At 42.4% G+C, this 14111-nt stretch overlaps 1 protein-coding gene across 1 annotated transcript in view; it reads right to left on the reverse strand.

The window, feature by feature from the left end:
- Window positions 1–14111, reverse strand: part of LOC134981320 (uncharacterized) — a 116802-nt gene that overhangs the window by 14837 nt on the left and 87854 nt on the right. Inside the window, exon 10 of the mRNA XM_063948663.1 lies at window positions 100–145. Within this exon, the coding sequence (XP_063804733.1) occupies window positions 100–145 (46 nt within the window). The remainder of the gene's footprint in view (window positions 1–99; window positions 146–14111) is intronic.

Raw genomic sequence — 14111 nt, forward strand, 5'->3', positions numbered from 1 at the left:
ACAATATACCTTCTGCTTCTCAGTATTAATAAAGTATGACTGTTCCCATTGAGTATGCATCCTAGTCAAGCAACTGATAGATACTCGTGAGTTCCATACCTGTATTGAGGCAGCCTGTAGGAGACAGTCTGAAGTCATCTGGACCCTGAAATAAAAAATATGTTTCTTAAAGTAAAGACCACATACAAAAGTGAACATCCTGGTACAGATTGGCCATGTAAACCAGAGAAAACTGTACTTCCCACCACCTATAAGATGCGGGAGATGGAGATCTTGTGGATTTGTCCCTAGCAAAAAAAAGATCCTGGGCACATATGTCACCAATTCCACCAAACAGGGAAATGTAGAACACATGTAATTTATATCACTAAAGTCTCAGGTAATCAGTGATGGGAGAAGGGGAATCCAACTGTCGAGTCCCGTCGGAACAGTAACCTGTCGGAAACAATGCCGTTTCCGACGAGCATTGATTACACCCCATAGTGTGAAAGGGGGTCTCGAGCAAAAACCCAGGCTTTTTCTCTGAGGTTATAAACTTGGGTCTGAGCAGGGAAATTGGTATCACAATCAATTGATAGACCAGTAGATTAAAAAATACAAGTCTAAGTAAACATTTATTTCTATTGACATATTCAAATTTATAACGATTTTAATATAGAAATAATGATGCAGGGCGCACTTGCGGTACATTATTCTCTCCAAGGCTGCTTCTTGCCGTGTGCTCCTGCAATGACCCCTAGTCCCTCCGCATCTCTGTCTCCATCTGGGCTGTATGACTTACACCTACATCGTCAGGACCAAGGTGTCGGTAAGACACAGACACTGTCTGGGGCGCAGGACGCCACTCCCTGCATCGTCCACCTACTTAAGTCCCCAAGATTGACTTTTATACCTCATTTTCTGCCACAGTGCAGACATTTAAACATTGGCTTGCCAGTCCATATCCACAACACCTTGTTTGCACTGCTGTACTTTTTGACACTATGTTTTTTACCTGTGATTATTTGTATATGATCAGTATTTCATCTTTGCTTCATTAAAACTAGTACCGGATATTAACATTACACCACATAAAGGGTTGGTCGCTGTATCTTTTTTGCTCTTTCATTTACGTTTGTGAGGGAGCGCTACCTCTGTACAGGGTGGAGAGGTAGGGATGGTTGTGGGAGATGCCCACTCATAGGGACTCATGTGGGCAGATGAGAGCAGCTGATCTGTTAATGTGTATTCTGGTTGACTGGGGCAGAGTGCAGGTTGACCCCGCAGCTCTCTACTGAGGCTATGCAAATGCCTTACACATCCCTCTTGCATCACAGTGTGCAGTGTGTGTGTGTGTATATATATATATATATATATATATATATATATATATATATATATATATATATATATATATATATAATTATCCGGCACTCTCAGTGATATAAAAAACAACATGGACGGGTGCCCTTCCATCCAATTATAGATATGTAAGCATAAATAAAACCCACCAGTAGTCACTGAGTTAGAGTCAATGTTTCAGGGATCGAGTTCCTTTTATAAAGACCTGAATAATCTTGGAATTACTGCAACTGAAATGTCCTTTTTGACAAGTTCTACATCCAGAGATCTGGGTGCGCCATGGGATTATGTGTCACACCCAGGTTTTCCAATATCTTCATGTCTGAGGTTGAAGAGGACCTATTTTTTCAATGATCCTTCAGTCAGTCAAAGCATTAAAATGTTTTGCAGATATATAGATGACATATTGCATCTATCGGAAGGGATAGCAACTATTTTCATTGAAATGATGACTAAAATCAATACAGTGGATCCCAATTTTAAGTTTACATATGAATGCAGCACACAACAAGTGCACTATTTGGATGTGACAATAAGCCTCAATGGTGCAAATTAATGAATTACATCAATGCATTATAAAGAGACAGATCACAATACGGTCCTACAAGCAGATAGCCACCACCCTCCAACATTCAAATGGGGATTACCATACTCCCAGTTCTTATGGATACAACACATTTGTAGTGGCCCTACTGACACAAATATACAAATGGATAAGATGCTATCCAATTTTTGGAAACGAGGATACCAGTGGAAAGCTTGAAAGCTGCCAAAAGCAGAGCATTAGCAATATCTCATGAAGATGCGCTAATGGGTTCAAACACTACATCAACGAGTAATAAAATCGTGTGGACACAGGATTACACCACTGCCAGTATAGATCTCAAAGAAAGTGAAGAGTGTGGCCTATTATCATGAATGATAAAGATCTTCCCAGTCTTTGTGACACATCGACTCTACCATAATTTAGACGAGGCACCAATATTAAGAACACTGTGGTCCATAATGACATTTCTGGGCACAAAGATGGGAGACCTCAACACTTCATGATGTGCAAACCTGGAAACTATTGTTGTGCAGGCTATACAACTTGCAGCTTTTTGGAGGTGGGATATACTTTCCGCCACCCTCGCTCAGATAAAATTGATACCATCAAACACCCAGTGACTTGTTCAACCAAATTCATTGTTTATTACATCCGATGTCCTTGCAGATTATTATACATTTGCAAATCCACTTAACAATTGAAAGAAAGGATGGCCCTACATCACTCTAGTGTTAGAGCAGATTAGGAGAGAAAAGCCTTGGAACAACCAGTCGACATATATTTTAAAGAGTTTAACCACATCTGTCTGCCATTTGCTACAAAATTATCAATTGGGTACCGCGAGTCAACGCGGAGGGAACCGTGGTGAAATTCTACTACAAAATTGGGCTAGATTGATCCACACACTACAAATGGTGCATCCCTTTGAACTGAACGACACTCTCTCCATAAGTTGCTTCCTCTAATTTTGCATTCATTTTCTGACATATTAGTCATAGTTGCTTTCCCTTCAAGATTCAGGCACTGAGGTTCCATTACTGCATCCAACTATAGGATCACATTAGGCCCTTTGTCCAGGAATTTGCGCATGGAGATATCAAGAGTTTTGTCATGGTTCATACAGCCACATTGGTAATGTCGTCACAGTGCAACTCCATTGTGCATGCCAATTTATCTGAGATGCACAATTCAAACATAAGTAGGTACTATAGTTCCATTGATTTATACCCAAAGATTGAGGATCATTATACTTCATAACTTATTCCACTATCCACTGTTTAATCTATGTGGCACTCGGTATACACACTGTGCCTGTTCCTTTTTATAGAATATGGTTGGTCACAGTATTGAGATTCTAAAGCTACCATATACAAGATGCACCATAGAGACGCTACCAGCATTATATCCCACCTCTTTGTTTGTAGTAGTTCCCTAGGTGATCGTTTACCATCCTTAGCTACGCCTCCTGGAAGTGCCTGTGCAGCTGGCATGAGCGCGTGCCAATGATGTCATCAGACCTCCAAGCGTGACATGTGGCGGAACTTCACGTGTGCACCGGGTGCTGAGTATAGTTATAAATATTTTATTGTTTGTCATCTATTAAGGTCTTGATAAAAGGGACTTGATTTCTGAAATGCTGACTTTAAATCACTGACTACTCATGTTTTTTTTATCCCGTTTCCCACAAAACACACCGATATATATAACGGGGTCAGAGGAACAGGTACCATCTCCTGGGGTAGATAGCAGGGTGCAGCAGTTGAGAGATCGCACTAGTCCATTGGTTTGGTATTTGGTGCAACTGGCCTCAACCAGGTTTATTGTGCAGAAAAATAGAAATATCAAAATTACTACCTTGCCGTCCCGGCTAACTATACACTGGATAATCCTAACTCACTAAAAACACAATACAAGAGGTTTTTAACAGGCACAGCTGACTGGTTTTCAAGAGCAGGTATCTCTTACAGAGATTTTATAGCCTCTCCTTTTCCCTAAGCAGTGAGAGAGATCAATGATCAGGCTGATGCCTTTTTAACACACCCATACAGCTGAAAGTCCTTATTAGCCTTCTCTGTGGCTAAAAGCCCAAAGACACAAACTGGGCCTAAATGGATGGCCTCTCTTCTCACATCCAACCCTAGGACCCAATCCAGTTCTTACCAAAAGTCAAAAAGTCTCAGCAGAACCAACACAATATTCCTGGAGTTTTAAAACACATAGGTAAGAAACCTGGGGCTAAGATACCTGCCTTCCACCACTAATCCAGTGATCTTGTCACACAATGGCCCAGATTTATCAAGACTTGGTGATTGATAAAGTACCAACCAACCAGCTCCTAAAGGTTGGTACACACTAATAGATATATCTGCAGATCAATTGATCGGCAGATATCTCTATGGACGGATCGGGCAGTGTGCTGTGCATACACACTGCCCGATCCATCAGGGAGTGACGTCATGAACTGGGCGGGCGTGTATTTCTACCAGCAGGGAACACAAACTGTATATGTCGTCTCTGGGGTCCAGCTGTGTATTTACAAGGTGAGCAAACAGCATCTTGCTCTGCAATTAAGTTGGGTATTGATAAGCTGTATACAGGCTGGTGGTTATTTACTGAACTAATCCTCCGGGTTTAATATGGTTCTTTGATATTGTTATTTTGTGCCGATGCAATTAAATTTTCTGCAATTGAAAGCGACACCGATAACATCGCTTCTGGTGAGATGTTTCCATGTCCGATTGAGGTGGGACTTTATACGGGGGGGGTTATCATTTGTATTTGCTCAGCTGGATTGTCTTGTCAATGGTCTACAAGCTGACCAAAATGTTGACCTTCTTGAGAGGTCTATGGGCCTAATTCAGAAATGTACTCAAACCTGATGGTTTACGTACATCTCTGATGGCATGAGATCTGCACATGTACAGATGCCACACTAGACTTGTACAGTGGAACTAGTTCTGCATTCTTCCTGTTCAGCACTGAGCTACAGTATAAGCACCAATGGTGAATCTATAATGGGGTGCAGTGTGTGTGTGTGTGTGTGTGTGTGTGTGTGTGTGTGTGTGTGTGTGTGTGTGTGGTGCACATGGGCCCCTGGCTCAAGGGATGCCCACACCCTGCACCATTTCTTCTGTACTTACCTCTCCGGAGTCCAGCCTCAACAGCCGAAGCATTGTAAAATCACTGGGAAAGTGGTGTGACGGCCATTTTCTCTGCATTTTGCACATGCGTAGTAGGAAAATCACCGAAAAAATGGCCGCTGTACCATTTTCATGGAGACTGGCTCATGCACAGTACACTCTGGCACAGCACTGAGCAGCGCTGGCAGCTAAATGAGAGGAGAGAGTGCACACAGCCCTCCTCCTTTCTTGATATGCCTCTGCCAAGCACCCCAGTTGTTGTGAACTGTAGGGAGTGTGAAATATATATATATCCATAGAAATGTCCGCACTCACGTCCAATAAATCATCACCATGGGGTGCTGCTCATGATAACCCCGGAAGGGTTTCACATATACCAGGTGTGTTGGAGAATCCAGCAGAGGGCACTCACCAGTCCATAAGAGTATAAAGGTTTATTGATACATTATAATCACCAATAGTGTGTCGACGTTTCGGCCCATAGGGCCTTTCTCAGGACAATCAATGGAGACATCCAAACAGCATGCCAAATACACACATGTGTGTATTTGGCATGCTGTTTGGATGTCTCCATTGATTGTCCTGAGAAAGGCCCTATGGGCCGAAACATCGACACACTATTGGTGATTATAATGCATCAATAAACCTTTATACTCTTATGGACTGGTGAGTGCCCTCTGTTGGATTCTCCAACACACCTGGTATATATATATATATATAAAATAGGAGTATAGCGCCACGTGTGAGGGAAAAAACACCTAAAAATAAAAAATATATTTATATGTAAAAACACTCCCTTATGAATAATAGGGTGTCAGCCGTCCCCTAAAATTTCAGCATTGGTAAGATGCTGTATAATACTAAGGTGAATATGGGTAGGTAGGGGCTCTGGCGACCAACTGGTGTTTATATATAAAAAAAAATATTTAGCGGACTAAAATGCAATTTATAAAATCTTAAGACATAAATAGAATAAAGGAATTTGTAATTATTAAGAAACAGCTTATCTTAAGATGGAGGGTCACACAGGATACCCCAACGCGTTTCGTCTATCTGACTTCATCAAGGGGTCAGATGAAGTCAGATAGACGAAACGCATTGGGTATCCTGTGTGACCCTCCATCTTAAGATAAGCTGTTTCTTAATAATTACAAATTCCTTTATTCTATTTATGTCTTAAGATTTTTACATATCCATTTTTTAGTATATATTCTGTTTTACTACATTTTTATCATATATGTAGTTCTGTGAAAAAACAGTTTTTCTAAAAATTAGTGTTTTTTACTTTTTGCAAAATAAATTGTTTTCATTCTTTTACAAAAAAGGTCTTTTTATCATGTCCTTTATAAATTGCATTTTAGTCCGCTAAATAATTTTTTTTATATATAAACACCAGTTGGTCGCCAGAGCCCCTACCTACCCATATTCACCTTAATATATATATGTGTGTGTGTGTGTGTGTGTGTGTGTGTGTGTGTGTGTGTGTGTGTGTGTGTGTGTGTGTAATAGGAGTATAGCGCCCTTGTGAGGGGAAAAAATCACGAAAGATGTAAAAAAAAAACACTTATATGTAAAAAACACTGTTATGAATAATAGGGTGTCAGCCGTCCCCTAAAATTTCAGCATTGGTAAGATGCTGTGTAGTGTTAGGATGAATATGGATAGGTAGGGATTCTGGCGACCAACTGGTGCTTATATAAAAAATATTTAGAGGACTAAAATGCAATTTATAAAGGACATGGTAAAAAAGCCTATTTTGTAAAAAAAAAAAGTTAAAACAATTTATTTTGCAAAATGCATAAAAACACTAGTTTTGAGCCGAAACTGTTTTTTTTTACATAGAACTACATATATGGTAAAATGTGGTAAAACAGTATATATACTAAAAAATTGGGTATGTAAAAAAAGTATATAAAAAACTTAAGACATAAAAGGAATAAAGGAAATTGTAACTATTAAAAATAGCTTAATTTAAGATGGAGGGTCATACAGAATATGTTCCCTTGATTGTACTCAAAGACCACTGTTGCGTACGGGATCACTGGCTTTAGGAACAGTGAGGCAAAACTATGGGCATTCCTGGGCGGCGACTGGGAGCTCGTCTGAAGCCTACGCAAAATAAGCAGTCTCATGAGCGTTTTATGGGAGTGTGGTGGACATACAAGCGGTTGCATTCTCAGACACCATGCCGCAGCCACAGAAGCCATGTTTAGCTGGTGTTTTGAAGGAGACCCTGCTCCTGCCATAGGCTTCTGCAAGTGTTGATGTTGAGTGTGAGGATGGGCTGATGGTGGATTGTTTACAACCATCCATGGTGTGGAAAGTGGACATCTCAGTGTTTGCACATTCCGTCACATAATCCAAGAGAGAGAGAAAAGGGGTTGTTCCTAGTAGGCGCACAAATAGATCATTTAAAACATCACTTTTATTATTCTACTTGTCCCATTTGTATTGGACATAAACCAAGTAAACAAAAATAATAACAAATAAAAATATAAATAGAAGTTGTGCTCGGAAAAAGTGTGTAACTAAAACATATTACCGTGTCCGCTATATAGGTCTCAGTTATTTAAATGTATAAAGTATAGCTGCTTCATGAACATAGGTACATCAGTTTCTTGTAGATACAGTATATCATGACATGCTAATAGGACCCAACAGGTAAGTATCTGTTCTCTGAAGTAATAGATGTATTTACAGGTAAGTATTGGTGGTGTTACTGCTTATTACTGCTAATTACAGGGTCAGTGTAAAAGGTAAAATTTAAATATGTGCTGGGGTATTAGGGTCACAGACTTTATCACTGTAAAATGGACTGAAACTGAAAATCGACCTTTAGTAAATAAACTAAATATATCCCTGAGACTTCATCAGTGTTAAGTAATTACACTGAAGGGACAGCAGGTGGAGCTGTAATTAATGTGTTGTATTAATTGTCTGTGATATATCAATGTACTTGTTTGTTATAGGAATCCTCCAGATTCAGAAGTAGAGAGAGAAGAAGCATTATGCAGTAATGGCTGTTCACAAGGGTGTAGCTACCATAGGTGAAGGGTGTGCAGCTGCTATGGGGCCCAGAGCTGAGAGGGGCCACCTTCCCTGTCACAGTTACATGTGTTACATACAGGGTGTAGCTACCATAGGTGAAGGGTGTGCAGCTGCTATGGGGCCCAGAGCTGAGAGGAGCCCACCTTCCCTGTCACAGTTACATGTGTTATATACAGGGTGTAGCTACCATAGGTACAGGCAGTGCAGCTGCTACGGGGCCCCGAGCTGAGAGGGGCCACCTTCCCTGTCACAGTTACATGTGTTATATGCATTTTTCATCATTGGTGGTACGTAGGGGTCCTTTCAAACTTTTTCCTTGGGGTCTGCAAGGCCTCCCCTTACCACATTGACCGGCAGCTGCGCGAGGTCTGCGGTGTGTGACTGAGGAGGGGGGGGGGGGGGGGGGATGCGGACGGGCAGAGGAAGCAGGACTCCAGCCTGAGAGAGTCAGCCATGCCAAGTCTCCACCAGCAGCAGATCCCAAAAGGTTGGAGTGGAACAGCAGCAGCCAGCAGCAGTGACTCTGGTAAGACACATCTGTCTGTCACCACTGTTTTGTCCCTAATACCAATCTCTCCCGTGCCCTGTGTTCTGTCATGTCCCTGTCACCCCTGGCCTTGCCCCGTCACCCCTGGCCTTGCCCTGTCAACCTTATCCTGGCCCTGTCAACCTTATCCTGGCCTTGCTCTGTCACCCTTATCCTGGCCCTGTCACCCTTATGCTGGCCCCATTACCCCTATCCTGTCCCTGTCACCCATGTGCTTGCCCTGTCAACCCAATGCTGGCCCTGTTACCCCCATCCTGTCCCTGTCACCCATGTGCTTGCCCTGTCAACCCTATACTGGCCCGGTCACCCCTGTCCTGGTCCTGCCGCCCCTACACTGGCCCTGTCACCCCTATCCTGTCCCTGTCATTTCTGTCCTGGCCCCGTCGCCCCTGTCACCCCTGTCCTGACCCTGTTGCATACCCTCCAACTACCTTTTTGGCAGGTACAGTACCCGCAGCGCCTCCAGACCCTTCCCCTTCACCACATGCGGCACTCAACCCCTCCCCCACACACTGCGCCTCCAGACCCCCTACACCACCCACGGCTCCCACTCCTCCGCCCCTTCACCACCCACAGCACCTCCAGACCCCCTCCACCATCCACCCCCATATATGTCTCAGTGACGTGCGGTGGGGTGAGGCAGAGCCTTTCGTGTCATACTTACGTTTGTTCCAGAGTTTTGATTCTATAAAGTATATGAAAAATACAAAGAATATGTTAGAAATATCTTCTTTGCACTATTCTAATCATTTTTATAGCCAAAACTCTGGAGTAAAAAGTCTATGGCAGGTGAGGCAGTGCCTCACCTGGCTATCTTTTCCGCACCTCTCTGATCAAAACTCACCAAATTTCCAGGAGTTTATACTGCTACACCTGTGTATAATGCCCACATGTACCCTCTGGCTCATATTTTGTGTGTAAATCTGGCTCTGGTGCTAGCTAGTGCCTCCTTAACCTTTTGGCTCACCGCACGTCCCTGATATGTCTCCCCCCACACCTGCCCCCCTCCACCCGCAGCATCTGCAGACACCCTCCTCGATCCGTGGTCCCCCCCTCATCTACCTCTCCCCCACCCATGGCACCCCCGGAGTTGCCCCTCCACCACCTCCGGACCTCCTTCCCCATCCGCCGCACCACCCATACCTGCCCCTCCCCTACCCACGGCACCTGCGGACCCCTACCCCACCCCTGGCACCCCCGTCCCTTCCCATCCCACAGCACCTCCGGAACCCTTCACCCATCTGCAACATCCCCGCACCTGCCCCTCTCCCACCCGTGGCACCCCTCCCCCACCTGCAGTGCCTCCGGACCCCTCCCCCATCTGCGGTCCCCACTCCTCTGCCCCTCCCCCACCCACAGCACCTCCAGACCCTTCCCCATCCAGGCCCCCCCGCTTCCGCCCCCCCTCTACCCGCAGCATCTACAGACACCGTCCCCCCGCACCCGCTACATTCTGTACATCGTGCCCTGCAGGTGCTGTTCACACCATCGCAAGGGGCTGCGCCTCCTTCACCATTGCATGCCCTTTCATTGTGCAATATATAACCACTAACAAAGGAATGCAGGTAATGCTCCATATAATACAAATATTAAACCTCAGATAGGCATGCAAGGGTTAAGGGGGCGTAGCCCCTTGCGACGGTGTGAAGCACCTAGTATATATATATATATATATATATATATATATATATATATATATATATATATATATACATACACACACACATACATACATTTTATATATTATATATATATATATATATATAAGTTCCAAACAGTCCACACTCTGGCCTTTCAAGTATATGCTGGGGTGACTTCCATTATAGTGATAGGTATTGGTCTATCACTTTCCAATATACATCCAAAAGTAAAGGAGCACTCACCAGTCTTCAAAAGCAAGTTTTCTTTATTTTCAGTGGATCATATGAAACAGGGGTGTATCGACGTTTCGGTCCCCAGTTTGGACCTTCTTGACAAAGGTCCAAACTGGGGACCGAAACGTCGATACACCCCTGTTACTTTTGGATGTATATGTATATATATATATATATATATATATATATATATATATCTATCTATCTAGATAGATAGATAGATAGAAAAGCACAATATAAGCGGCACTCCAGGTCTTAACTCAAACGGGTACAGTCCACCGGTTTTGATTTGCAATGTTTCGGTTTTAATCACAAACCTTCATCAGGCATATACAAACAGAGAAAATCTAACCTATATAACAATTGAAATCACCAGCTGTAGTGCAGTCCAGGAAGCCTCAGTGTTACACTTCCTCTGACATCATACAGCTTGGACAAATTACATAATTAGAGTGTGTTAACCCTTCACCACACTACAGAAATGCAAATGAACGAGAGACGGTTACTATGCACAAGCTTCATTGTGAACATGGAACGTCCTAACAACAAAGACGACGTCAGAAGATTCCTAGGAATGATTACTTGCTTAGTTAAGTTTATTTCTCAACTCTCTGAATGAACAGCCTCTCTTAGATGGTTGTTGGACAAAGATAACGACTGGATGTGGTCACATGAACAAGAAGAAAGTTGGCAAAACTTAAAACAGATCAATACAGAGCAACCAGTGCTAAAATTCTTTGATCCTGCGAAAAGAAAAAGAATTTCAGCAGATGCTTCGCAATTTGGCCTAGACTCAGTGCTGTTAGAAGAACATGAGGATACATGGCAACCAGTAATCTATGCATCTAGAGCACTGACAAGTGCTGAAACAAGGTATGCTCAGATAGAAAAATAACTTTTAGCGATCACATATGCATGTGAGCGATTTAATCAATTTGTGTATGGTCAAACATTTACAGTGGGAACTGACCACAAGCCATTGGTAAATCATGACTAAATCATTACATGACTGTCCCATGAGAATTCAACGAATGCTTATCAGACTACAGAAATATGATGTACACTTACTGTACTGTCCCAGCAAATACATGTACATTGCTGATACACTTTTTCGTGCTGTGGACAAAAGTGAAGGTTCCAAAAGTCTGATGGATGAGATAGAAGCCTATGTTAATTTGATCGTAGCTTCTCTACCAGTGTCTCTTGCAAGACAAGAACAGATTAGGAAAGAAACTGAGACAGATGACACAATGAAAGTGTTGAAAGATATCATTCTGAAAGGTTGGCCAGCAGAACAACATGTGTGCCTGCTGTCTATCCATGATTATTGGATGTACCGCAGTGACCTTACAGTTGTCGATGGTATTATTTACAAAGGCAATAGGTTTGTAATACCTGCACGACTAAGAAAAACTATGTGGTGCAAGATACATGAAGGCCACTTAGGAGAAGAAAAATGTAAGCGGAGAGCATGTGAAGTTATGTATTGTCCAAGAATGAACCAAGACATAGCACAGATTACAGCTACATGTGAATTATGTCTTACGTATAGACCGAAAAAACAAGTCGAGCCGCTGAGTCCTCATGCAGTGCCAGAGAGACCGTACCAGAAAGTTGGCGCATATTTGTTTGATTGTAATGGGAAAACATACATTGTTGTGACTGATTATTACTCTAACTACCCTGAGGTGAAGACACTACATACAACTACTAGTAAAGCCGTAATCAATTGCATGAAGTCAATCTTTGCAAGGCATGGTGTTCCTATGGAAGTGTTCACTGACAATGGTCCTCCGTTTCCAGTGCTGAATTTAGACAATTTGCTGATGAGTGGGAATTTGTCCATACTACGTCAAGTCCCCACTATCCACGCTCAAATGGGTTGGTGGATAGTTCAGTAAAAACTGTAAAGAGTCTCATGATAAAAGCTCAAGAAGGTAAAGAAGATTTTTACAAAAGTCGTTTAATCTACCGCAGTACACCTTTACAGAATGGACTTTCTCCTGCACAAATGCTGATGGGAAGGAGGATTAGAGCAAATCTCTCAATACATGATGAACTGCTTAATACACATAACTCAGCGTTGGTCAGACTGAGTAAGGAACATCAACAGGTGAAACAGAAACTGTTCCATGACAGGCGAACAAAAAGCTTACCTGATCTAAAATCGGGTGACCAAGTCTGTCTCAGAGATCATGAGAAAGGTATTTGGGTTCAGAAAGGTATTGTGCAAGCACAAGTAGCACCAAGATCCTATACTATACGTACAGAGCGTGGAATGGAAGTAAGAAGAAATCGGGCGGATTTAAGATCTCAACCTAACCATAATGAAGACAACATGACTGAAGAATACCCTTCATCTGACATGTATGATGATCCGGATAATGGTGAACAAACCACTATTCTAGAAAGGTCCAACATGGTAGATGAAATACAGACTGTGTATGAAAGACCCAAAAGGGAAATACGCAGACCTGAGAGACTCATTGAAACATGTTAGATGATGTTCTTAATATGACGTTGTTAATTGTTGCATTGAAGCGTACAGGGCTTATCTTTAAAGAAAAGGATGTGATGTTAGTGTATTAGAATGCTTAAGAATGCTTAATATTTGTAGCAGCAGCTAGGAGTGTTACTGATGAGAGATTCAAAATTACTTATGTAATTTCAAACCGGGCTTTGCTCAGTGGAAAATCACTAAAATGGGTCACTTCTAATTCAAATTGATATTCCATATGGTGATATTTGGTCCGATACTATTTTAAGTATTGTTTATTTGCCTTTTGAAGACACAATAAGATGTATGTCCATATTGTGATTCTTTGATTATAATACACCCCTGATGAAGTCTGTAGGACGAAACGCATTGGGTTAAAACATTGTTTCTGACATTTCTTCAAGGAAGATCACTCTTGATGTTGTTTGAACTACCAACACAAGTATTGTCTGTACAAACATAATTTATTGTCATCTTGGGCAAATTGTAAACAGTTTTATTTACTGTATTTTAAAATAAAAAATTTATTTTTTAAGATTGTTTTATTATACAAACAAAATTTGTGCATACCAAAGAATGACATCAGCTCCCTGGGGAAACTTTTATATATATATATTTTTTTCATATCAGACGTTGGACCGTACTGAGGCTTTAAGGTGTTATGAGCCCATACTGTATCATACTAAGGCTATGTGGGACCATACTGAGGCTATAAGGCGTTATAATGAGCCCATACTGTATCATACTATGGCTTGTAGGTGGGACCATACTAAGGCTATAAGGCGTTATAATGAGCCCATACTGTATCATACTATGGCTCGTAGGTGGGACCATACTAAGGCTATAAGGCAGGGCCGTAACTAGGTGTGTGCCGGCCAGGCCTTACACACAGCGCATATGTGCTATGGGCGTAGGACCGACCAGCAACACCCACAGGGCCGCACTGTGCTATTCTTTTAAAGCACTGCCCACTGTCAGGTATGTACAGATGGAGCCGCCGTTATCTTTGCTCCATGTGTGACTAGGTGCGCGCCTGGGCGCACCTAGTCACTGTGAGAGTCTCCGCCTGGACAGGACAGACGCACCCCATTCACTTGAATGGAGATGGTCTCCGCCC

The sequence above is a fragment of the Pseudophryne corroboree genome, chromosome 12, assembly GCF_028390025.1.
Source record: "Pseudophryne corroboree isolate aPseCor3 chromosome 12, aPseCor3.hap2, whole genome shotgun sequence".
Taxonomy (NCBI): Eukaryota; Metazoa; Chordata; class Amphibia; order Anura; family Myobatrachidae; genus Pseudophryne; species Pseudophryne corroboree.